Source organism: Rutilus rutilus (genome assembly GCF_951802725.1).
Source record: "Rutilus rutilus genome assembly, chromosome: 25".
Classification (NCBI taxonomy): Eukaryota; Metazoa; Chordata; class Actinopteri; order Cypriniformes; family Leuciscidae; genus Rutilus; species Rutilus rutilus.
In genome coordinates this window covers 9,410,559-9,437,077 of record NC_140229.1, presented here as the reverse complement: position 1 = coordinate 9,437,077, position 26,519 = coordinate 9,410,559, and the positions used below count along the sequence as shown (strand labels likewise).

General features: G+C 38.7%; 1 protein-coding gene across 1 annotated transcript in view; it reads left to right on the top strand.

The window, feature by feature from the left end:
- Positions 1-13,562, top strand: part of rtn4rl1a (reticulon 4 receptor-like 1a) — a 116,297-nt gene extending 102,735 nt beyond the window's left edge. The window contains exons 2-3 of the mRNA XM_084400454.1: positions 8,235-8,686; positions 11,400-13,562. Of these exons, the coding sequence (XP_084256580.1) occupies positions 8,235-8,686; positions 11,400-12,284 (1,337 nt within the window). The 3' untranslated portion in view covers positions 12,285-13,562. The remainder of the gene's footprint in view (positions 1-8,234; positions 8,687-11,399) is intronic.
- Positions 13,563-26,519: the final 12,957 nt, after the last annotated feature.

Below are 26,519 nucleotides of genomic sequence, written 5' to 3'. Positions count from 1 at the left end.
GGTCTTAGTACACGATGTAACTACAGAAGAGTCAAGTTTTAAATAGGAAAAATATCGAAACTCTTTGGTCATTTTTTTGAGAGAGATGCTAATGGTCTTGTCCGATTCAATGATCTATGCTAAGCTATGCTAAAAGTGGTACCGCCAGACCCAGAGTTCGGCTGAATGGATTCGAAAACGGTAAAACTCAACTGTTTAACTCTGGGGGAGTTGTAAAATGAGCCTATTTCCAAAAAAAGTGGAGTATCCCTTTAAATCTCACTTACGCTTTTAAAAATAAAGGTTCCAAAATGGGGTGTTCACAGAGATGCCATAGAAGAAACACTTTGTGAACAGTTCCTATTAAAAAAATTTGCACTAAATTGAACGGGGGTGTCCAAATCTGCTCCTGGAGGGCCACTGTCCTGCAGCGTTTAGCTCCAACTTGCCTCAACACTCCTGCCTGGAAGTTTCTAGTATGTCCTAGTAACACCTTGATTAGCTGCTTCAGGTGTGTTTAACTGCGGTTGGAGCTGAACTGTGCTGGACAGTGGCCCTCCAGGAGTAGGATTGGACACCACTGATATAGAACCTTTTGTGCAATGGAAGAATCCCATGAACACACGATAGACAATTCCTTTACAAAAGACGAGATATCTGACCAACTCGCTCACTCAAATATTCCATATAACAATGAGAATCAAGCTGTATTGTTACTGTAGAAATAAGATAACTAGTGCTAGATATAGTAGATATATAGCGACATATACTGTATATATAAACACATTCCCATTTGGTTAGAAATTGCTATTCATATCACTTCTTTTGCTCTTCTTCAACCATATATCTGCTACTGTATTACTTATAATTTAGTATAACGTAATGTTCCTTGTACTCAGACCATACTTTTATTCAGGAAGGGCGCATTAAATTGATCAAAAGTAAAATATTTACATAAAATATACTTATGTAAAAATGTTACAGAAGATTTATATTGCAAATAAATGCTGTTCTTTTAAATTGGCAATTAATCAGAGATTCCTGTAAATAATGTATCACGGTTTCTACAAAAATATTACTCAGCACAACAAGTTTTCACTATCTATAATAATAAGAAATGTTTCTCAAGCAACAAATCAGCATATAGAATAGGATCATGGGACACTGAAGCCTGGAATAATCAATAAAACCTTACAGACCCCAAACTTTTGAATGGTAGTGTATTATATATCTGGGACCCAGAAAAAAAAAGGTTTTTGAATGTAGTTTTTTTCCATGTCATCACACTGTTTAGAGCACAATAAACAAATGGTAAAAAAACATTTTTGACAAATAATATTTTATTCATTCGTTATGCTATGTCCTCTGTAGTGGACGCCAGGACTAAGTTGTTTAAAAAATAAAATGACATGAAATTATATGTATAGGCAAAAACAATGGGATTTTTTTTCAATCACCAATAAATTTGGGGGTTTCAGGATTTTTTCAACCAAAATTTGTATAAAGATGATTCTCAACTATGTTATGAAAGAAATAACGGAATGAATCGATACACCATTTTACTTTATGCAATATGTGGGTAAAATGTCCATAAATTAATATTCCCATTCAATGCAATGTATATATAAACGGTCTCTAATTTGCACCTTAATGTGTTCTTGGAGCAACATTTAATGAAAAAAGAAGTGTAATAATTGGAGTAATAATTGGCAACATTTTAATAATAATATCTAATATTTCATAGGAATATTGATGTATAATTTATTTCCATATCCACTTGTTGTGTCTCACAAAATGCCTGATAAACATGATTTAAGTCCTGGTGTCCTCTACAGTGGACACGTATGAAATCAACGCCCTGTTCTGTAACAGAAAGTAATTTTTTTATTTGAAACCCCATAACATTTTCCTGAGATGTTGTTTTATGAAATACAATTTGAAAAGTAGTCCAATTTAAATTATAATTACAATATATTATCATATTTCCATAAGAAGGCTACATTTGATCACTAAATTAATGTCAGACATTTTTAAAGACCAAGGAGAAGTTGTTTTCATGGTGAAACCTCCAAACATTTGGTATCTCTGAAAAGTCCTGAATGTGCTCTTTACAGGACACCCAGGTTGTGTCATGTGACATGTATGATGTCAGAGAAATTCACTAAAATATAATGTCCACTACAGTGGACAAAAGTCTATTCTTGGGTCCCAGGAGGATATATATATATATATATACAAAACAAATACACTTTTTTTTATCCAGTCCACCAATTCAAGATACATTTTAATTACTGACAAATGACAAATATTCCATTTAATTTCAAACTGACCTGGCTCTTTCCATCTCTAAAACGTTCCATCTGAGCTTTCTCAAGAATCTATACTGTACGTGTGGAAAGAAAAGATAGAGTGTCTGCAACACTACACATCTGTGCATCACAACGTGACAAAACTCGATCGCTCCCATTATAATCAACAAAGCTGTCAGTCATCAAAAATCAATCGTGCACTTTTGCAAAGCCTTGCTGATTGTAATGGGAGCGATCTTGTTTTATTGTGTCGTTCACATAGACGGTGTCAGAGAGCAAGAGCGAGATGGAAAGAAATAAGAGTGGTTTAAAATGGAGGGACATTTTGACAGACAACAGCACATGCCGGCACACAGACAGAATCCTGTTCTCAATTTTTGACCAATTCGATAGGTCTGGCAGAGTCCGGAGATGTTTACTCAATCCATTACTGAGAAGGTGTGCTGTCACACCAAGAGGACATGCTTTGACTGTTTAGCATGGCCCAGTTAACCCCTGCTGGCTAGAAGGCGTAACTACATGACATTCACAAACCTTTCTGCTAAATTCCCATGAGCACATTTTTAAATAAGCAGATTTCAGAATCACATGCACCAGCCAAAAAACTGCCAGTAAGATGAATTCTAATGGATAGCTTTCTCCAGTTATTATAGACCTCCTTGTGCCGCACGCCCCACAAACACAGACAGATATTTTGTGCTATTTCAACCTTCCTGCACTCTCTCTGCCAGTCTGTAGTCATTCATCACCGTGTGGATCTTTTCTCTGTCATTCTGCACAACATTATCCCAAGCTTGTGTGTGTCCACTCTCCCCACGCCGTTTATTCAGACTGTCACCGCTGCCAGTGCCTACACCCACTCTCGGCACTGTTACACCAGCCTCCTGCGGGGTAAAAAAACCCGAAATATGTAGTTTGATGTATAACATCCATAATGACAGACGCACTTGAGAGGAGGAGGAATACAATCTAAGCTGAAAGTTCCTGAGTTAATTACGAGCTTAACTTACTATAGCAGCCATTTTCTATGCTAATTTTAGCCGTAAATCAAACACTGTGAAATGTGTTAAGTGAAACTGGGAATGCTATCGCTCCCTGGGAACTGGAACTGAAAGGCCTGTCACTTGTGTTTTATTTAGCCATTTCGCTGGAGTAACTTAATTTTAGATGCGGTCAAATCTAGTGTAAACATTTCACTGACAAAACCTCTGACAGAAATCCCCAGGTTTGCATTTTCAAGCCGTGAATTTACCGTGCTGACCAACGGAAAGCTGCTTGGTTCGAAAATGACTTCTGTATGATCTATGCTTCCTACTTCGATACACTATTGACAATTAACTTTTTTTCCATTGAAAATTCGCTAAAGTGACCGTTCCTTTATACTATACACTCAACCTGATCTCACGGGAAAACTTTACTGTTACGAGATGGCGATGTGAATCATACGAAAACGTATGATTATTAGAAAAAGCAAGTAATGAAGGTCCACCCCTAAACATAACTGCCACTGGGGCGAAAGCAGATCGCTTGAAATGCGGTTGTATGGATTCACACGATAGCCACCAATTCGCCAAAATGCGAAATAGTTATGAATTGCCATGAGATTGTGTTGGTACACTACATACATATTGGTAGCTAAATGCATATTCAAATTAATCAAAATATTTATTCAACAAACAAACAAGGGATGTGGAAAATGCAGAACTTAAAGGACATGTATTTGAATTCTGTTGAGCTTTCTATGCATGAGTCTACTTGCAGCTGACATGAACACAATATTTCTGCTGTGACGGGAAATATCCTCAGTGGAAATAAAAGGAAATTTTCTCAGTGAATTTGATAGCTAGGGCCCAAACGGTAGGGGCCCCGGTGGCTGGATCTTGCTAATGAGAAGAGACATCATAATATATTTAATGCACTTATTATCTACCAGAGTTATAATCCAAATGTATGAGACGAAGCGGGGGGGGGGATGAGAATAGGAATAGAGCGAGAGGTGACCGGAAGGTTTTTCTCTGCCTCCCAGAACAACGAAGGATTTCTGCAGCCTCTGTTATGTGATAAGAGAGAAAAATCAGAGGGGCTCATTATAGAAGAGTGAATGAAAAATGAGAACAAATGACAATGGATACAAAGATTTGTGTGCAATTTGTCATGTGTGCATTTTCAAGTCTACGGACAATAAACAAGTACATAAAATGCACACAACCACATACTTAAAAAAAGTCACTGTGCTGACAGATAAAACATCCCAATTACATATGAAACTAATTGAAATCCAGTCAAAAAGACATAAGAGAAAGAGAGAGAAAGGGAATAAATGGGAATGAAGAAGGGATAAATGAAGTGATGTAGTTATTAAATGGGAAAAGTAGGATTAGTGACGATCATTGTGAAATAAGGATGTATTTAACATGCTTTAACATGCTGACACTAAAAACCTATAATTAAAATGTATAAAAATGCATAATTGAACATTGGCATATAGCAGGCTAATGGAAAACTAGTAGTTTTCTTTGATTAAGACCCCTGTGGTGAAAATTAAGCTTTCATATTTCATATTTCAAATTCATAAGTCAGCACCATTGCTGAGTATTTTCTCCTTCAGGTCTCAAAACCTAAAAATCGCTGGTGTTTCTGACGTCACAAACTACCTTGTAACCAATCAGGTCAACATGTGATCGTCAACAAGTGGCTCTCTGAGCTGGTGTGAGTGAGTGGAGGCGGGGCTAATTTGCATATTCTTTGAACCGCATGTACTAAATGAGGCAAGGGTGTAGAGTTACATTTAAGCTATTTAAGGATTTTTTTTCAAGGAAAAAACGTTTAAATATGTAATTTTGGTACAGGGATACAATTATTGGGAGACTTTAACAGTATTTATTTGAAATGGGAATCTTTTGAAACATTATTAGTTTCATATGTATGTATAAACATACATAGTTAAATGTCTTAACTGTCACGTTCAACCAATTCAGCAAAGTCTCTGCTGAATAAATGTGTTAATTTTTTATTTTTGCATTGTACAAGCATTTCAATCGGCCTGCTAGTTAGCAAACCCTAAAATGACTTGCATTACCCCATCAGAAAGTGTGCCTTTCAGAGCCTTTTCAACTACAAATTCATCATAAATGGCATAAAAATACCAGCTTTCAGCAAATCAATTCAATCTTGAGCTTTCATTACTAGTAAAATAATGATCTTTGCCTAAAGGGTAAAATTCAAATTGTTCGAAATTCTTCCGGACAGTTAATGGATGCTAGTTCTCGCCAGCAGGTGCTATGATGTCAGGCGGTCTTTAATCAGGGCTGTTTAACCTTTCTGTAACCCGTAGAACTGATACTCAAATATATTTTCATTTGCTTCAGGGGAAAAGAAGACGTGCTTTGACCTTTTATTTAAGTGTTAGTAATCTAACGCTTCTAAATGACTGTTTTCATGCTCGCCGGCCCTTCCTGTGCATTACGTGGAGTGTGTGTGTGTGCACGCGCATTGAGGCAGAGAAACCTACAGAATGAGATAAAGAGACACACAGTCTAGAAGAGTTATTCAGGTGTAATACAGCAAGTCCATTTTCATAATCAAATAAAGAGAATCCTCAGACAAATTTTATCCATACTGCCAGCAATAGAGCTGTGTATTCAGTGTTCATTTTCAGAAGAATACACTTCTCTTCACCGGCCAGAGAGTATAATTTTGTTGCCGTTGTTGGACTGCTGTAATAAAGATAAAGCAAAGTGAACATTCAGGAGAGGAAAATGCCTGGTGTCAAACAGAAATGCAAACATTTAAATGCGACGGATTACACATGTCATTCGAGGCTGTGTGAGATTTCACGCTGTATTAGGCACCGGGTGCTGTTTGAAACAAAGCTTGCTTGAAAAAGGTCATCCGTCGAGTGCGTGTATACAGAGGAGATCGCTGTAATCTTAAATAAACACAATCATGTATGTCTAGGCATGCACTAACACACGCAATGTGAATATAATGACCCGACATCGCTTTTCTAAACAAGCTTAGAAGACTAGTTTACCCAAAAGATGAACATTTTCTTCAGTGAAGGGTGACTGAGGCTTTCAAGCTATAAAAAAGACAATAAAGCACCATAAACGCACTATAAAGTGGTCTTTATGATTTGTGTTCTTCAGAAGACTTGGAATAATTATCAAATTAATTACAAATTGTCATTATTAGTCACTTAAAATCTGCCCTAGTTCTCCTTGGCTCATTCATGAAAGAACAGATCGTGACTCAAGAACAACTCATTCTTTTTATTCTTCATAATAAATTGATCAGTCCAGCTTGCAGAAGTGGTCTGGATGATTTGTTTTTTTAACTGCACTGATATGATTTTGGAGTTCTCGATCTCAATCTGGTTAATGGCCCACATGGGGGGGACGATTAACTTTATACAAATTGTACTAACTATATTTTTATGATGATTTAATGGTGTTAAAGCTTGAAAGCCTCAGTGTTCCTTCATTTTATTGACTAGAATAATTCTACCAAACTTCTCAATTTGAGTTCTAGGGAAGAAAGTCAGTCACCGATTTGGAACAACAAAGGATGAGAAAATTATGACATAATTTTCCTTTTTGGGTGAACTGTCTTTTTAATACTACCCGTGGTTTAAACAACAGTTTCCTGTCACGCTTCCTGCTGGTGAGAGTGTGTGAGAGAATAGTAATGTTTCATATCAGTGTCAGAACACCCTGTATTATGCCACATCACTCAGCTCTCTGCGCAAGTTTACTGTCTCTGTCAATATCAATCTCTCTCAGTCTCTGTTAGCAAACTGATCCTTTTTAGTTTTTGCGCACCCGAAATGTATTCCGTCTCTTCCTCAAAACACTTCCCACTGCGGTGCACCTCGAAACCTCTCTCTCATTCCCATTTCAATTCGACATCAAAGAGGCGAATCAATGCTGAGCCACTAACGTTCACTTGTACAACAGCGCCCATCATCACAACCTCATCCTCATGGTTTTATCATGGATTCTTATTCCTTCCCTTTCTTTCTCTCACCCTCAGACATGCATATTTTTTTCTTTCAAGGAGGTTTTTGTTCTGATCTGTTGCATGCACACACACACACACACACAAAAAAAAGCTCATGTCATGTGTGCTTGCATTTAATTCCTCTGTAACCTTTAACATTGATTTTCTGCTTTTAAAGTTCAGCCTCGTGGGTCGGGTATATTCAGAGATGGTTATAGATATAGGCGGAAAATGAATATCACATGCTCCGATTGTTTTTGTACTCCTGCGGATGGATGGATGGATGTCTTATGCTCACCAAAATAGTAATAGTGTGACATTATTACAATTTAAAATAGGCTACCCGTTTCCTATTTTAACATCATTCTAAATCCAAATAATTACCGTAACGTATTACAAACAAAAATGTAAAAATGTTTGTTGTATTTTTAATATACTATATGCTATGTAATATATTATATAATATACTATGTGATATAGGCCTACTTTAATAGTCTAGAAGTAGAAATTAGTCACTGTTTTGAGTCGGATCTTTTCAGATCAATTGATCTAAGAGAACTGGTCGTAATGATTTGTATACCTATACAGATATTCATAATATACTACATAGAATTAATAGCCCATCATTGCAGATTATCAATCATATAATTGAAATTTAATCATATAAAGCTTTGTTTACACTCACATTTGTTTGGTGTTAATTCTTGACCTTGACTTTTCTAATTATTTCTGAATTGGACAATCAAACAAAATTATAATCACATACAGTAGAATTACTGCAGATCCATGGGTAACCGTAATACTGTTTTAATAAGATAACTTTACTAGAAATAGTTGTTCACCGGCATGTGTTGTGTTATCTTGACTATCAAAGTCACCAGCTGAGTGGAATATTCCAATGTGCACTGATTTAATTGAATGATCTTTTTTGTCTCTGTGTTTCCATAGGCTGTGGTCTGGAGTTTCTCCTGGTTCTGTGTGGTTTAGAGTTGACCCAAGCGTGTCCCCGTCACTGCATCTGCTACGACTCTCCCAGCACGGTGAGCTGCCAGGCGCACAACTTCCTGGTGGTTCCAGAAGAAATCCCGGCCCAGAGCGAGCGAGTCTTTCTGCAAAACAACAAGATCCAGCGATTGCTGCAGGGCCATTTCAGCCCAACCACCGTCATGCTTTGGCTCTACTCCAACAATATCTCATATATCCAGCCCTCCACATTCATGGGATTCACCCGCCTGGAGGAGCTCGATCTGGGAGACAACAAACACCTCCGCTCTTTGGCTTCTGACACCTTTCAGGGCCTGACCCGACTCCATGCTCTGCACCTCTACCACTGTGGCCTAATCACGCTGCCCGCTGGGTTATTTGAAGGGCTGCACAACCTGCAGTATCTCTATTTACAGGTAGGTAAAAAATAGACATTTTAAAAACCAGAGCCATTTATGTCCCTCTTATACAGCAGATATGTAAGACTATAATTTTAACAAGGAATAGCTGATGTCAACATTTACTATGTGCTATTATAGGTACTTTTTTTTATAAAAACATCAAGATTCATAAGGATGCCTTATTTGACAAGTCACAACCCCAGTTTCTCCTCGCTATACCTGCAAAGTAAGCTTAAAGCTTAAGTTAGCAATATAAATGTTGATAAATTCTGAAATTTTTTAGATATATAATATCAAGTAATATTAAAATGTTTGGTAACGCTTTAGATTAGGGAACACATTTACTATTAAGAGTATTCTCAGAATAAACTCCTAATAACTGCTTATTGACAGTAAGTAAGGTAGTTGTTGTAGTGGTTATGTTTATGGTTAAGGGATGTAGAATATGGTCACGCAGAATAAGGCATTAATATGTGACTTGTAAGTCAATATGGTAGTAATATGCATGGTAATAAGCAACTAGTTAATAGTGAATGTGTTACCAAATGTTTTAATTTAGACTAATATGGCACATTACAATTTATTAAAGGGATAGTTCACCCAAAAATGAAAATTCTGTCATTAATTATTCACCCTCATGTTGTTCTAGACCCGCAAGACTTTCGTTCATCTTCAGAACACAAATGAAGATCATTTTGATGAAATCTGAGAGCTTTCTGTCCCTCCATAGACAGCCACTCAACTGACACTTTGAGGCTTTAAAAAGTTTTTATAGACCGCATATGAATTGAACGGTTTAGTCGAAATTGTCTGAAGAGACTCGATTGCTTTATATGATGAACAGATTTAATTTAGGCTTTTATTCTCATTCAGCAGAAGCTCAACTGAACCTGCTTTACGCAACCTCAATGGTTCTTGCGGATGCTCAAACGTGCTGCGTAACACAAGAGAATGAACCTCATTGGTTCTCGCAGTTGATGTTTATATGGGAACAAAAGCCTAAATTCAGTCTGTTCATCATATAAAACGATCGTGTCTTTTGCAGGTTTGAAACGACATGAAGGTGAGTAATTAATGAAAGAATTTTCATCTTTTGATGAACTATCCCTTTAACAAACACATTTGCCCCATAGAATGCTGAAAATAAGAAAAATGCCCTTGTGAAACTGGAAATGGCACCTTTTGCACAAAATGACTCATCTATAGAGAATGGAACAATGGAAGTGGAATAGTTACAGTACCATTTAAGATTCCTGTCCCCTCATATTAATGTGTCTGATGTGCTGCTAGGTCTGACGTTCTGTGTAAATATATCATATTTAGGTCCTCCTCAGCCAAATTGAGTGTGAATTTATAAGACGCTTGGCACATTTGTGCTGACACTTTAAGAAATCTGACTGGATACAATACCGCTTTTAAGGAAGCAAAAATGCCCTCTTTTTTTTTTGATTGGCAGTGCTCCCGGTTTGAACCATTGCTTAGGAATCATCTGACTTGCCAAATAAATCCAGATAAGATCTGCTCAAAATGTTCAATATCAGCCTTGGCAGCAAGAAGTGCTGCACTAAAATGATGACCAGAGATAATATTTCGTTCTAATGAAAATGTCAAAAAGGTATCATACTCTTCAGGGGCAAAGAACATTACGGACACACGGCTCTTGGAATTTGATTTATGTTTAAGGTTAAATGTTTCTGACCTTTTATGAGGTTTATAAGCATATGCACAAGGTTATGGGTATTTCGGTTAATATATCTGAACAAGGTCTACATAGTAGAAAAACGGTATAAAAAAATATAAATATACTGTAATTTAAAAAGTTTGATGTAAAAGTGCCATACATATATACAGTATAGCATGCATTTCACATATATTACTAAATTGGCTGACCTCATTTTTTTTAAACAAATAGCTGAATTTATATATATATATATATACACACACACACTGCTGTACAGTTTTGTCTGTTATTCTTGACATATATACATACATACACATTTTCTTATCTAAAATGTTCTATTCTGGAAGCAACATATGTCAAGGATAGCAGACAAAACTGTACAGTACCTTCCCACCTGAACATACAGTGCTTTACGCTCGGCTTGTTTCGTCCCAATTTCACGGTGTTTAGCCTCTCATATAGCTCAAAACCTGATAATAATAAAAAAAAGAGCCATACAGATGAGGAAGGATTACTGTGAAGGGTAACATGTGCGAATAACAATTAGATAAAAATAAATTCACAATATTAATCACTCTCCAATCCATGCAAATATGTATTTACCTTCAATACAATGTCCTGAGAACACAATGTATTAAAGGCACTTTGGATTTAGAAATATAAATGAAAAGGGAAAATCTAATATATCCAATATAAAGAGTCATCTTTGAATTGCCTTTATGAAGAGGACACAGAAGCATTCGCATGATTTGATTTGGTGTTTTTCTTAAGATGATTTGTAGCTTTAATCTCATCAACATCATCTAATCTCATCAACAACAAAAACATTTCTTATATTTCTTAGATAAATAACCCATTTGAAACTAAAATTTGATTGAGCTATTTTTGTAAACAGACTAAAACTAATGAATACGCATGAAAGATTGACTAAATTCAACAGGACATTTCATCAAAAAACAAAAACTGATTGCTTTGTATATTCATATCTGTGACTTGCTTTTTCTGAGCCTGCTACTGACTGTTGCTGTTTATTTTGGCGTTCTGCAGAACAACCAGCTGGAGTTTCTTGAAGATGACATGTTCATTGATCTGCTGAATCTCAGCCATCTATTTCTGCATGGAAATCGGCTGTGGAGCCTCCACCAGAACACTTTCCGTGGCCTAGGGGCCCTCGATCGCTTGCTGCTGCATCAGAACCGGCTCCAGTGGGTTCACAAACAGGCTTTCCATGACCTGCGGCGCCTGACGACTCTCTACCTGTTCAACAACTCCTTACCTGAGCTACCAGCCGAGAGCTTGACTCAGCTGCCGGCGCTGGAGTACCTGCGTCTCAACGACAACCCTTGGGAGTGCGACTGCAAGGCCGTGCCGCTCTGGGATTGGCTGCGGCGCTTCCGTGGCTCCACCTCCTCATTATTATGCGTGGCTCCGCCGGAGCTGGCGGGAAAGGATCTGAAACGGCTGACAAAAGAAGAGCTTCCCTCCTGTACGGGCTCGGAGTCGCTCCACCAGAGCAAATCCAGCAGCCAGGGGGACGTGGGGGTGTCGCTGAAGAAAGATCATCATCACCGATCACACAATCATCATCATCCTCACCTGCCACATCAGGATCAATACTACCCCACCTCCCCGTCACCGCTCCCTCGACCGCCCAAGTCGGGACGCAACAGGAACTGCACGAGGCATCGCAACCGACAGGGGAATGGTCCGAATGAGGTGTACAACCTAAAGGATTTAACCAACAAGGAATCGGGCGACAAATATGACCAGTCAAAGCCAAGACGTAAGAACAAGTGCATCCCAAGGACTTCGGTGGGGCCCCCTAGTAATGTGCAAAGAACAAACAGCAGCAGGGCGGCGTCCCTCTTGGCACCTTATTTCATCAGCCCTCTTTACTTATTGGTGTGTCTCACTGCCCTTATTTTCCGCTGAGCCTGTGGAAGCCTGTACAAATGGTTTTACCGAAGAAAAACGTAGCCCTCTGTCTACTCTGGCTCCAACACTTCAGTGTGCGAATGTGTGTGTGTTTGTGTGTGCGTGTACATGTGTACGTCAGCGAGCCCCTTTTGAGGGACAGAGGACTTGTGCAAAGTTACGGGCCTGGAATTAAACCGGAGATGCGAAGACACTCTGGAGTTTGTGGGCGAGAGAGGGACACTAAATGGACTACTCCTCGATCATCACCATTTTTACACCATTCCCTGTTGCTGCTGATTTACCAGGGCATATTCAGTAAAAAAAAATGAAAATATATTGTGCATTTATTAACTACATTCAGTTGTGCATCGCACCTCTGCAGAATAATTAGCAGCCCTTTGTGGTCAAGCTTACCACCATTAAAACCTCCAAATCCTTGTCCTTACCTTCGACCTGAACGCAGGCTGCAAGCCCAGAGGGGAGGGGAGTGTGAGCTAAATACATAAACATACCATTTACACAAATGTACATGGAACTGCTGCACTAATGTGTTAGCATCTCTGCGCTTTCTGTGGGAGGGTTGTTGTCAACAACTTTAGCACCAGAGAGGATAAAAATGACAACCCAGGAGATTGTGTTAGTTATTTTTGTTTACATATATATAAGAAAAATGGTTGCATTTGCAATATTCGCACATTAAAGCTAGTTCACACAGCCCCAACAAATGCTAACAGGGTTAAGCACGTTAATCCAACAAAACCAAAAGTTGTTGTCCGCACGGTGAATTAGCATTCTACTGTTCTGAAGCTGCTATGCTGGCATACTTTAAGGTCAGTGAGAGAAAAAGTAGAGTTTATGAAGGATTATGGGATGGCTCTGGGTTTGTGTGTGTTGTTATTCGTTGATTGTGCCCTTAAGATAGTATTTTGCATAAAAACTGGAAGAAAAAAGTTTAGACATGAAAAGGTCAAGTGGAGCTTGTGTTATCTGTTACTCAGCTGCAATAATGTGCTAACCTAAAAGGGAAACAACAACACTACATTAGTATCTGCACATGACACAGTTTGGGGAAATGAAATGTCTCACAAAGGGGGAAATAGAGCTGTGCAGAGTTATGATGTTGAGGCTAAACTGGAAGACTAATTAGCCATAGATTCCCTAAGGAAGTTCCTACGGGTTTCTGGAATAGCAGTTTTTGATTTAAATATGGAGGAGGGCAAACATCTCAAACATTTAGACTTTCTTGACGACATGTAAATAACACAGAGAAAAGGAGCAGACACATCTCTCGCAGAGCTAGCATGTAGAGCAACAGATGAAAATGGCCCTTTTGGGATTTTAACAATAATGTGAAAAGACTTGTACTTCGTACATAAGTTACATCGTCACACCTAATAAATAAGTTAACTTTGTAAATACGTAGCTAAATAGGGACTACAACTACAGGTACCACAAGAATGTGAGTTTGCATGCTTGATGGGCCAAACAACCACTGTAGTCCTTATGTAGCCACTTGTTAGCAACTAAGCGTTTGTAAAATAGAACAAAATGTGACAAATATAATGGTGACCACAGGCTTTATTTTACTCATAAATCAAAAACTACCTTCTGAAAACCCATTAGAAACTCCAGAGGGAAACCATGGCCCAAAAATGCCATTTCCCATTCAGGTTTTAAGAGTACAAGCTGAACAGTTCCAGAAAGCCAAGGCAAGTTCTGAGGTAATAATCCTTGTGATCCAGATTAATCCATGCAAGCCATAGAAAAGCATGTCCGTCACTCACCATCTCTGACCTCTGCCACTGTTAAGCCATTGAACACATGTCTGAATTGACATCCTAAATCTGAGATATCAAACGTCAATGAAAAATCACAGAGCCCCCTCTGGACAGGTAGGGTAATAGCACTTTCCCCACCTCTAACTTGTCCCCATTAAAGACTTTTTACCTTTATACAAAAGTGAACTGAAATTATTATGACATGTCCATTGTGAACATTTATTTGTTTGAGAATATGTCACGTACTAACAAAAGACTGTGTGTATAACATTGTCGGGGGAAGGATGAAGTTATTTTGTATTCATGTACTTTTTCTTTGTACATTGTCGTCAAACTGCAATTTTGAACAAACAAGTGCACCATGTTAACACCTTTCCCGTCTTCCTCAGTCTGTCCTTCATCTTTATTCCCCCCTTTTTCATGACTCAAACTTTCTGTCTGTTATGAAACACCACTCAAAATCGGTTTCTAAAGAACATTAAAGAGAAATGTGGTCTCACCGCTGATGGTTTTGGATGCCTTTGTTTGGATTCTGCTTGAAAAAAAACTAAGTATAAATCAGGTGATGTTTAACCAGGGAAATTATCACACTAGAAACAGCTTTTCATTTCTGGACCAAATGGCGTTGCTGCAGAAACACTTCATAATAATTCACATTAAATCACTTGGTTGATTTAAATTCTGAATATAAAAGACAGACAAGATATAGCGCTTTCTCAATTGCATATATTTTACGTACTCTCACACACAGTGGAAATAAGCATAATTTCTTCAGGGACATGCAGGACATCTTTGAATAGACAGACATATTTTATTGAACCCTGAGGGGGAATTCTGTTACAGAGACAGATAGTAAAGCCTAATTAAACTGTTGCTACGCTATGACAGTAGTTGATCTGAAACAGAAAACTGACTGTGGAAAAATATGAGTTTATGCTAACGCCTGCTATAGCGCCCCCTATGGCTGGAGCCTATAGCTAAAACACTTCCAGTGCACTCAGTTTCTTTTTTTTGCACACACAAAAAAAGATGTGTACTATAACAGAAACATTATAGAACAAAGCGACACTATCTCAGGCCAGAAAATGGTTGACATGGAAGGTCAGGATGACCTGTTATGCTTGTTATTCTTATGTAAAATATTAGTGAAAAATCAATCATTTTAATGAAAAAAAGAGACGTTTGAAAGTCAGAAAACAGTATATATTGACTGGAACAGTCTGTGGTTGTTGTTTTGCAGTATATACACTGTGCACAGTTGTCTGTATGCTTGGAATTTCTGGATGACCTTCTACATTTTACAATGCGTTGGCAAAGATTGTGCAATATATAATGAGAGCACAATGTGAGAATACCGCAATGTAAATCTATTTAATTCTGTCATAGAATCTAGCATGTACAAACCTTGATTAAACAATTTAATAATCAAGTAAAAAGGAATTTATACCTGTATGATATTATGCGGTTTGGAAAATGGATGTACGATTCACCTGCAGGCGCCATCTTCTGGAAATCATTCGGCGCTACCGTCACAGTGCATTATGGGTATTCTTTAGCCATTGTGTTTACATCGGTTGTACACTCGTTATTGCAGTGCATTGTGGGATTTAATGAGTGCACTCAATAACGTCCACTATGGTTTCAGACACCACTACAAATGGCTGTCCCCTCAAATAGTGTCCTATTTAAGGATATAGGGGGTGATTTTGGACACAGCCAGTGTCTCTGTGTTTGTTCGAGCATCACGACCACCCCAAAAACAGCAACACTGATTCAGCCAATGGCATGAGTTTGGGGGTGGGGCTTTCTGATTGTCTGACCAATGACACATCAGGGAAAGAGTTCATGAAACTTTGATAACGGTCATTATATAGCAGTTCCATTAGGTGAGGCTAGTGGCTTAGAAATTACACACTTTATCTTTAACTTTAGTTTAAATTAAAAGGCTCTTCATCTCGGCAGATTTACATTGCTTATTCGCTATATACTCCAGATTCTCATTAAGGCAGCACAATGACTGTTTAATTAAATACAAGCATATTAAACACAAGAATATTAAATCACAGGAGGACAACGAACTGAAGGCGTGTCCCTCATGGAGTCCTGGAGCGCAAGGGGTGATGACACTTCAAAAAAAATTAGTCTGAGAAGGAGAGGAGGCAGGTTGGGATGAAAAAATAGGTAGGCTAGGTAAAGAAAAATGAAAGGGCTCTCTTGTTTCTTCTGTCTACCTTTTGAATCCCTCTTGCCCTCCGTCCCCCCTCCTCCATCAGTCCCTGCCTCCCAGATCAATCATAAATCTAATGTCGCCTGTTCTCCTAAAGCTCTTACTTTCTATAATCCTTTTATCCTGGTTATTTACTAATTCAATAGTTTCCTTCTGAGTCCAAGGACACCTGGTAGCATGACAGGGTTTGACAAGAGAAAAAATAGAAAATGAAAAATGAGTGAGATAGCAGCACCCTCTACAGGTAGGGGATGGCAGTGCGCAGCCACAGGCAAAGTATGATGCAGCAAATTGAATTTACATCTTCATATATTCACACAATGTTGAGGAGTGTCATTTATCTGGGATCAAATGCTTTGGATAACGGTGGTGGCTCTTGGCTTACTCTTAGTGGGAATCGAACCAGAAACCATCTGGTTACAAGCCTAAGGTAGCCATTCCCAATTATTGCCATGCAATATTGCAAAACGCCAGCTGTTTTGAGATACACTTTTGAGCTTACTGTTTTTACAAGACTTTCTCGGAGAGAAATGTCACAGAAATATTTTAAATATTTTTCCTAGCAAATCTGAACTTTTATGAAGTTCAAAATCTGAAAATCTGAAAATCTGAGTCTTGTGTTTCATCAGTTTTCTTTTCACATTTCTCCTCAAGTGCTCAAAAATGTCCACGATAAACAGTCAGCAATTTCAATAAGAACTAAATATTAAGCATCAAATTATTCCAAGATTAAATTATTCAAGGCATTTGGTCTCCCTTAGAAAAAGTTTACAGATTAAAATGTACTGAATTTAGAATCATTGCTATTTCATTCTGCTCTAACAAATAATTTTATTTCATTGCCATGATACAAAAAAGGTAAAAAAAAAATCAATAAAATAATAATAATAACAGCAAGCAAAATAATAAAGTTAAATTGTGCTGAATTTAACAGTTGCAATTTAATTCTACTCTAACACAGATTATTTTAATTTATTGACAGACATGATACAAAAAAAGAGAAAAGGTCAGCAGAAAGTTTAGAAAAAAGGTAAAAACAACAATAATAATGAGATTAATAATAATAATTATTATATTATAAGTAAATAATAACAGTTTGTAATCTAATATTGTTAAAAAGTGTGGAATTTAACAGTTTCCATTTAACTCTGCTTTTTAGCACACAAATTATGTTATTTCATTAACAGACACCGATACAAAAAAAAGAAAAGGAAAGAAAAGAGAAAGAAAAGCATACTATTACCATTTCCAAGTTAGCCATCCAATGGACAGCCTTGCTTTACAGGGTTTCTAAAGCTACGAAAGAGTAACCTCTTAGTAATCAAATTGTCCCGTGGGCGTATCTTAGTTAAAGGGTTAGTTCCCCCAAAAATTTAACTTGTCAGTAATTACTCACCCTCACACATGACCAGCGTCGGCCAATAGTGAGCCTACGTTCTGACGTACAAAAACACTACGTGAACTCACTCAGAGGCCCACACAGAAGAAAATTAATAGTGGAATAAAGTCGTTATTTTTGGGGGTTTCGCGCACAAAAAGTATTCTCGTCGTAAGGTTGAGCCACTGTAGTCACTTGGACTATTTTAACGATGTCTTTACTAACTTTTCTGGGATGGCAGATATCGATTACCTAGCAGCCTATGAAGGAGTGAGCCAGCTCTCAGATTTCATCAAAAATATCTTAATTTGTGTTCCGAAGATGAACGAAGGTCTTACGGGGTTCTAACAACATGAGGGTGAGTAATTACTGACAGAATTTTCATTTTTGGGTGAACTAACCCTTTAAATTGTATCAGTTTAGTGTCACTGATCTAATACATTTCTCACTAGAAGTCCTTTCATGTTTATGAGAGCACAGCCACGCTCTAAAGTGTCATCTAAAAAGCCTTAGTGAGGAGCTCTTACAGAATTCCCAGCACTCCTTTCAGTGACATGAGCTCAGTGACTCCAGATTTGAACATGTGACTCCAGAAGTTTTGATGTGATCCTCTCTTAGTACTTCTAAATCCACTGTGCTGTCAAGTCAAAGCTATACTTAACTCAGAGACCCAGAGAGAGAGAGAGAGAGAGGGGGAGAGAGACAGACAGAGTGAGAAAGAGTGGAAACAAAAGAACAAAGTCAAAACGAGAGCCCAAATCTCAGCTAGAGTCTTTATAAGACAATTGTGATGAAGAGGAGTTTGATGGAGTCACTGACGCAGAGCTTCAGATGCGGTTCATCATATGCACGCCTCACAGACTGAGAGAATTACTAAGACACGGGAGAAGTTACAAAACGACACCACGGCTGAACATCAAAAAAGTGTTTTTGTTCACCGTCAAGGAACTCAGACCTAGAATAATGTGTCTGTCCAATGACTGTAACCCAAAGAGAAATTCAAAAGTTGAGAATAAACCCCCATGCATGTGCTGTCTAAAAATGTGCACATCTTTGGTATTCACACTTCATTGCTCCCTGCATCTCACTCAGTTCTCATTAATTTTCAGAGACGTTTCTCTGAGACTAAAATAGTTTTGTTTGGATGGACTAATTTGCACCAACACACCAATAAGGGTTTACAGAAGAGCACAAATAACATCAGAAAGCCCAGAATATCATCAAATCAGTGTGCTAATTTTATTTATATTTATAGATATGTGATTATCATAGCCATTCCAGTTAATAGGGCATTAATATTCCTTAAATTGGCAGAAAGGCATAAAAATAATCCTCACAAATCTTTCCACTGGCAATTACGCCACATTAAAACAGGTGACGATTGGACCACAATGTTTACCATTTAGCCTGAAATTCTGATTATACTGCCTTGCAATCATTTTTCTGTTGTCTTATGAGGATTGTGGGAATTAAGTAAAGGATGCGTATGAACATGCATTAAAGGGGACTTTTAAGTGCTATAATCGGGTCCCCGGTGCATCTTCCAAAACAGAAAACGTGAAAAGTGACAACCCAGTAACTTTGTTTTGGGCAGCCTTTCTCTGCAAGCATGTCAAAAAATAAGCCGATCAGATTTCGCTCACCTTCTGGCATAGGAAGGGGATCTTATTATAATATTACCGCCCCTTAATCTGCACGTTTCCACCCACGCGCCGCCATTTGGTTTCCGCAAGCGACAACAGTGTAACCCAGGGGTGTCAAACTCAGTTCCTGGAGGGCCACTGTCCTGCAGAGTTTAGCTCCAACCAGCTCCAAAAACACCTGCCTGGAAGTTTCTAGTAATCCTGAAGACCTTGATTAGCTGGATCAGGTGTTTGATTAGGGTTGGAGCTAAACTCTGCAGGGTTGTGGCCCTCCAGGAATTGAGTTTGACACCCCTGGTGTAACCAGCTCTAACTGGTTCTAACACAATGGCAAAAGTTCGAGCAAAGCATGCAAGCTGTTCTGTCTTTGGCTGAACAGACGAGCACAGAACACTATTTAGAGTCCCAGCCTAAGAGGAGACAAGAGAGCAGTGGATGTTTTTTTTTTTTTTTTTTACGGAAATCTCCCAGAAACAGTAACTCCACAACAACTACATAAATGTATCTACTAACCATTCAGAAACGTCCAGGTGCGTCTAAAAGTTGCAACCTCTTCCTGAGTCTCTCCATAAGGCTGCACTCCGCCACTTGTTATTTCTGAGATTTTGGATGATTCATGTGTTTTGTTATTCCCGGAGTAGCAGCAACTCATTTGCATTTAAAGGGACACACAAAAATGTCACATTTTTGCCCAAAGGGGGCAAATTTTAGCCTGACGTCATCATACTCAGATTCTAGTCAGAATGTGAGTCTGATACTGCTCCATTGGGCTGTGATTATGAGGTGTGTTTCAACCGAACCAGGAAAGAAAATGCATCTACACTCAATTGGATAGACCTACAACCAATCAGAGCAACGGAGTAAGTGACGTACGTTCTTCATTCATGTTTCCGATCGACAAATGCCTTGATCGCGGTTCTCTGTTCCTCTTTTAAAATTAATGCTCTGTCGATATCTTCTATAACAGACGTGATGGCGGAATCTACACATGATGTTTCGTAAACAAAGTTCGGGAGGAACACGTTCAAATAATCAATCCAATCAACTTGTCATCAAACAATTACCATGTCTACCTTATCAGCATGAGAGGAAGCATATATTTATTCACTCTGTCAACTCACCTAACATTCCTTGACAGTTTTCAGCATCCCCCCAATCACTCTCGGCTTGTTCTTCCACAGCCTGGAATACGGGGGGAGTAGGCTACTTTGGGTTCGGGCTGAATACCGAGCCCGCCCTCTCCTCGGACAGCACCCCAAATATGCATTTATTCTATCTGACTTATTTGTAAGTGTGAACTCGTGAAATCTAAATTCTCCAGAGGCAGTCATCTTTTCTTTTTACTGTTTCTTTAACGAATTCAACCCAAGCGCTCTTTGATGACGTGGATGATTACTATACCGTTGCTCATCTGTCCATCATCGATTAAAGCCCGCCCTGGCAATTTGATTGGCTCGGCCTTCTGGGAGCCGAGCATAATTACTCCTCAACGGATCGAGTCCAGACCGAACTTCCCGACCAAAAAATGTTGTGGGCGGGGTTCGGGCTGGCACCCAGGCTAGGCAAATTTGACAAGCTTTAATAAATTATCTGGGGGATATTTTGAGCTGAAATTTCACAGACACATTCTGGGGACACCACAGATGTATATTACATCTTGTGAAAAGGGACATAATAGGTCACCTTTAAAACTGTTTAAAGATTTGGTAAATGAACTACTGATAATCCAGGTTCCCTTCAAGCTCATTAACATTACACTTGCAGACAATTCATAAAATCACAGTTTAATGAGTCAATCCTCGGTCTTAAATAAGTCCAGACAGATGTGAGAAAACCTGAGCTGTTCTAAAGCACCTCTACAGTATTTGCATAAGTCACCCAGCTAGCCACATTCAAGAATGGCCTTTATCAGCATCCTCATAATTCATATATCACCGGGAGCGGTATTACAATACTGATTAAGGCCCTGCTCAAAGATTCGGAAAAGTTTTCCGTGGCGATATGAATATTAGAATTAGACAAGTAATCAGCAATATTCCATCTGTTCCGGAGCTTCCTGGAGCCTCTCTGTCTGTGTCAGAACCTGCCCAAAGGCTCCGTGGTTAGCAGATTGTTTTGCGTTATGAATCTAGACCTAGATCTGATGTAGCCTAAAGCAGAGCGCCGCTGATCCACCTACTTTTTAACTGGCAGAAGGACAGCGACTGCCTCGGTTTGATTTAACAGCTGTGTTCTGCAAAGACGACCACAAAATTAAGTTGAGAATTCTGTCATAATTTACTCACCCTCATGTTGTCCATATGTTGTTATTTCTTCTGTGGAACACAAAAGGAGAGTTTTTTTTTTCAACTTTTTACAAGGACTGTGCACATTAATAATTTCTGTAAATGTACCAATGATATTACAGCTCATTTTCAAATGTAGTGCCTGAGCAGAGCTGATATTTTAATGCAGTGGTTGAAAATAGTGTTTTAAAGTTGGTCCATATGACATATGACTTACAAGCTATGACCTATAAGTTAATACATTTCAGACTGCTATATATATATACACTGTATATAACTGGTCAAATGTTTGGAAACATTACTATTTTTAATGTTTTTGAAAGAAGTCTCTTATGGTCATTAAGCCTGCAATTATTTGATAAAAAATATACTTTAGAATATACTTTAAATTATAATTTATTACTGTGATGCAAAGCTGAATTTTTATCAGTGATTACACCAGTCTTCAGTGTCGCATGATCCTTCAGAAATCATTCTAATATGCTGATTTATTATCAATGTTGGAAACAGTTGTGCTGCTTAATATTTTTTTATAACCTGAGATACTTTTTTCAGGACATCTTTGATGAATAAAAAGAACAGCGTTTATTTAAAATAGAAATGTTTTGTAACAATATTCACTACCGTTCAAACGTTTGGACCTTTTAAAAAGAAATGAATATTTTTATTCAGCAAGGATGTGTTAAATTGATAAAAAAGTAATAGTAAAGATTTATATTGTTAGAAAATATTTATATTATGAATAAATGCTGTTCTTTTTAACTCTTCATTCATCAGTGAATCCTGAAAAAAGTATCACAGGTTCCAAAAAATGTTTCCAAACATTAATAATAACTGAGTATCAAATCAGCATATTAGAATGATTTCTGAAGGATTATGTGACACTGAAGACTGGGTTAATGATGCTGAAAATTCAGCTTTGCATCAATATTAGAATATTACTGTTTTGTCTGTATTTTTGATACAGTTCAAATAAACGCAGGCTTGCAAGCTGCTAAGTATATCTAGTTTTTAAGAGGATAATATGGAGGGTCAAATTCTTTCAAACCCACTTGTAATTAGCACCATTTCTCAGACCTAAATAAATAAATAAAAGCATGCGAGATACAGTAGTATCTTATCCACATTACATTACCAAATGTGTCTGACACATGAATTGAACTGGATGTGTCCGTCAAGAGGCTCTAAAAGATGACACAAGCATCTGTGGACCAACACTGATCACCAGAGCACACGATTACAGGTAATTCTACATCTCTATCCTGCAAAACCACTGAACCAACCAGTTTTTTTATTCTTTTGTTTTTCAATTCTTCAAACAACACTGTCTTACAGACATGAAATGAGGCCACAAACTTTTAACATTCTTTTAAAAAACAGCATTCCTTTTAAAGAAAAGGCTTTGAGGAGAATGACAACACCCCATTGGACGAGGAAGACTGAATAAATGAAATATTTAAAGTGTTCTGTTCATGTCTACGTACAATGGAATGTGTTATTAAGACTAGCTCATTAGCCGAGAGTCCAAACCGTTTCTCAAAACCATGGATGAAAGGAGAAACTATCCTAATTAGCTGAGAACTGTTAACATTAGAGCCACTTATGTCATAACAGAGAAGTAAAAATGGTGATGTATGAATGTAAGAATAATAGCACTCACAACAACACCTTTCTCATTCCTTTGAAGAAAACTGGTATTTCATACAGATGAGATGAAAGTCAAAACAACATAATAACTAAAACCATTCAGTCAAGCTCATCTACAGTTAATCAGTTACATTAGAAACCCACTGAAGATGAAACAAGTTAAATCTTTTTTTTTTTTTATTAAGTGGCCAAATTGGGAATAAAAGCTTCCGTTTTTGTTTAAAATTATGATATGACCCCTTTTTTTTTAATTCCCCCCTGAGGTCTAATTATAATGTTAGTAAAGTTTTTGTGCACATCAAAATCGAATTTTTATGAACACATTCATATTCAGGAATTGAACTGAATTGATAAATTTTTCCCTTTATTCACTCAACATCTAAAGGACTTTTACTTCCACACTCTTCATTTCACTTTTGGGCAAAAGACTGACTGATGTCCTTAAGTAAAAAAAGAAGAAGTTCATATTCATGCTGGCTTTATTTTATTTTATTTTTTATTTTCTTTAAAGCTACACTGTGTAAGCTTTTCTCCCATCTAGCGGTGAAATTGTATATGACTACCAACTGAATATTACTTTCTAGCCCCTCCCATTCCGAGGGTGTTTTAACTTCTACGGTGGCCGTATTATTCCAAGATTAACATGGCTTCCAGTTCGGCTTCGTCCATGAGTGTTCCTTCAAGTGATGAGGTTACTTTAGAAAACTATTGCAAATTGCATTATTTAGTCAGTTAACATGACCTCTATGTAAAACGAATAATAGTTTTACGTTTTCGTCATTTTGGTACCATTTCATTGCTAACATCAGCTATCAGGTTCCCAAACGAATGCAAGCTAATCTTAGTAACCTATCAGTGCTATCGTTATTCTGTATATTGTTCGAGATAAATAGTGTAAGGCAATGTTTACAGCGTAGGCTACATCATTTTCCCCGTGAGCAGAGTCAGAGATCAGTTGATGCGATGGAGGTGCGAGGGAAAGCTAAAGGTAGAGGTAAAGGGAAAGGAAAACCAAAATCTTGGCGACTCTGTTACATGTCCTCGAGAATAGGCGTGATCCTCCATCTTCAACAGGCTTTCAAATCTGCCGGCAGTCGCGAATAATCTCCCTCTCGCATTCGTCACGGTGCCACTGAGTGTAAAAGCGCGAAAGGCGAAGCTTGAATTTCCAGGTTTGTCCCTCTTTGGCTAATGTGTTTTCAAGATGGAGGCGCAACATGGCTGCCGCCATTCGAGCGACTCGCTCGTATGTATTCTGAATGGCAGATTCTACGCTTACGAGAATACTTGATTAGTTGGTGGAAGTAATTACACAAGAATGAGCACGTATCATTTTGAAAGAACAAAGTGTTTTTTGCCAAGAATCAACTTAAAAAATTACATTGTGTAGCTTTAATGCATTTGTACTGTTTCAATCACTGATCTGTAAAATATAGATAAGTGGTTTCAATACATAATCAGTGCCTTATTCAGACACACTTACAGGGTTAGACAATAAAAAAGTACATAAAAGTAAGAAAGTGCCTTCAAAATAACATTAATGGGAAGTCATTTCATGTTTCAGGCATGGCTAAATCATGGCGTGAGAGTGAAAAGAAAGGAAGAGAGAGGCGGATTATTTCTGATCTGTGAAGATTTACCAGGCAATATGTGACGCACATACACAACTGTTCTCTGGCTCGACAGACTGCTGTTTACCAGAGACAGACTGCTGTCTTACTAGCTGTTTTTTTCCACCATTGTGTTGTACAGGCTTGCTTGTTTGTTTGACTGTTGTTTTTGCTCTAATGTTGCATTAGCTGAAAAGAAATCACAGAATCCTTTGCTCTACAGAGATTTGAGCAACTTTCCAGTGAAGTTAAGACACTAAAAATAACATTTAAACTCAGCACAGTTCGGAACAGTGTGCAATATTATTCTGATCTCTTCTAAAGAAGACACATGTGAGAGTCTTTTCTGGGAGAAAAACAATCTGAGAGGCAGGAGAGTTGCATACAAGTCAATTACATACAGCAGGAGCAGTGAGATTTCTGCAATGCCTGATAGGTGTGATATTTTGTGACGTCATCAAGCGATTATAGGTTTGCAGCTGGCTTTAGGTTTGGGCTGAGGTGAGGTATAAGAATGGTTTAGGCAGAGCTTGTTCTTTGAAGACCTCAGCTAAACTCAGAGCAGGATGCAGATTCTACTGGCAGGATATATGGTACAGAATGTACTAATTTGAGCCTCAGGCGGCCCGCCCACAGAACACCCACAGTCCGTTCACGGACCGCCTGATGCTTACTGCACACAAAAAACGGCAAGTGCTAACTGAAAACCATTGGCTTCAATCTGATTGACTGGATTTACACAACTTCTGTATGTGCAAGTCTGCTAAAGTCATGTTGGGAAGGTACTGAGTTGATGTGACGATGCGGCTGAAACAAGAGAAAGCAGAATCCACATGCAGCGGTAATTTATTTAAACAAACTCAACACTAGACAGACTACGACTAAGGAACAGGACAGGGGAACAGAACAACCAACATCAAGAACAAGAACCCACAAACACTAACACAAGACACAGGGTTTAAGTAAAGAGGCAAACAAGCTAAACAAGATAACAAGGTAACAAGTAACACGAGGTACACAAGGTAACACGCCCCGTGGCTGATTAGAAACACCTGGGAGACTAATAAACAGGAAAAACCTACAAAGGAAAACAAAACATGGCACAGAACAGGAAATAACTAAAGTCCACACAAGACGAGGGGATTACAAGACAGGAATCATTACATAGCCCCCCACTTAAGGAGCGGATTCCAGACGCTCCTCGGGAAACAATAGTCCAGGAGGGTGGTGGAGCGGAGGCGGATCCGGGGGCGGGATGGAGGGCCAGGCCCGTGGAGCGAAAGAGGGCCTGGAGACTGCAGCAGGACGGGAGGCCAGGGCGAAGCAAGCAGTACAGGCGACCAGGGCGGAGCAGGCAGTGGAGGCGACCAGGGCGGAGCAGGCAGTGGAGGCGACCAGGGCGGAGCAGGCAGTGAGGCAGTGGAGGCGACCAGGGCGGAGCAGGCAGTGCAGGCAACCAGGGCGGAGCAGGCAGTGCAGGCGACCAGGGCGGAGCAGGCGACCAGGGTGGAGCAGACCCCTCAGGCGACCAGGGTGGAGCAGACCCCTCAGGCGACCAGGGCGGAGCAGGCGACCAGGGCGGAGCGGACCCCTCAGGTGACCAGGGCGGAGACGACCCTTCAGGCGGCCAGGGAGGAGACGACCCTTCAGGCGGCCAGGGAGGAGACGACCCTTCGGCCGAC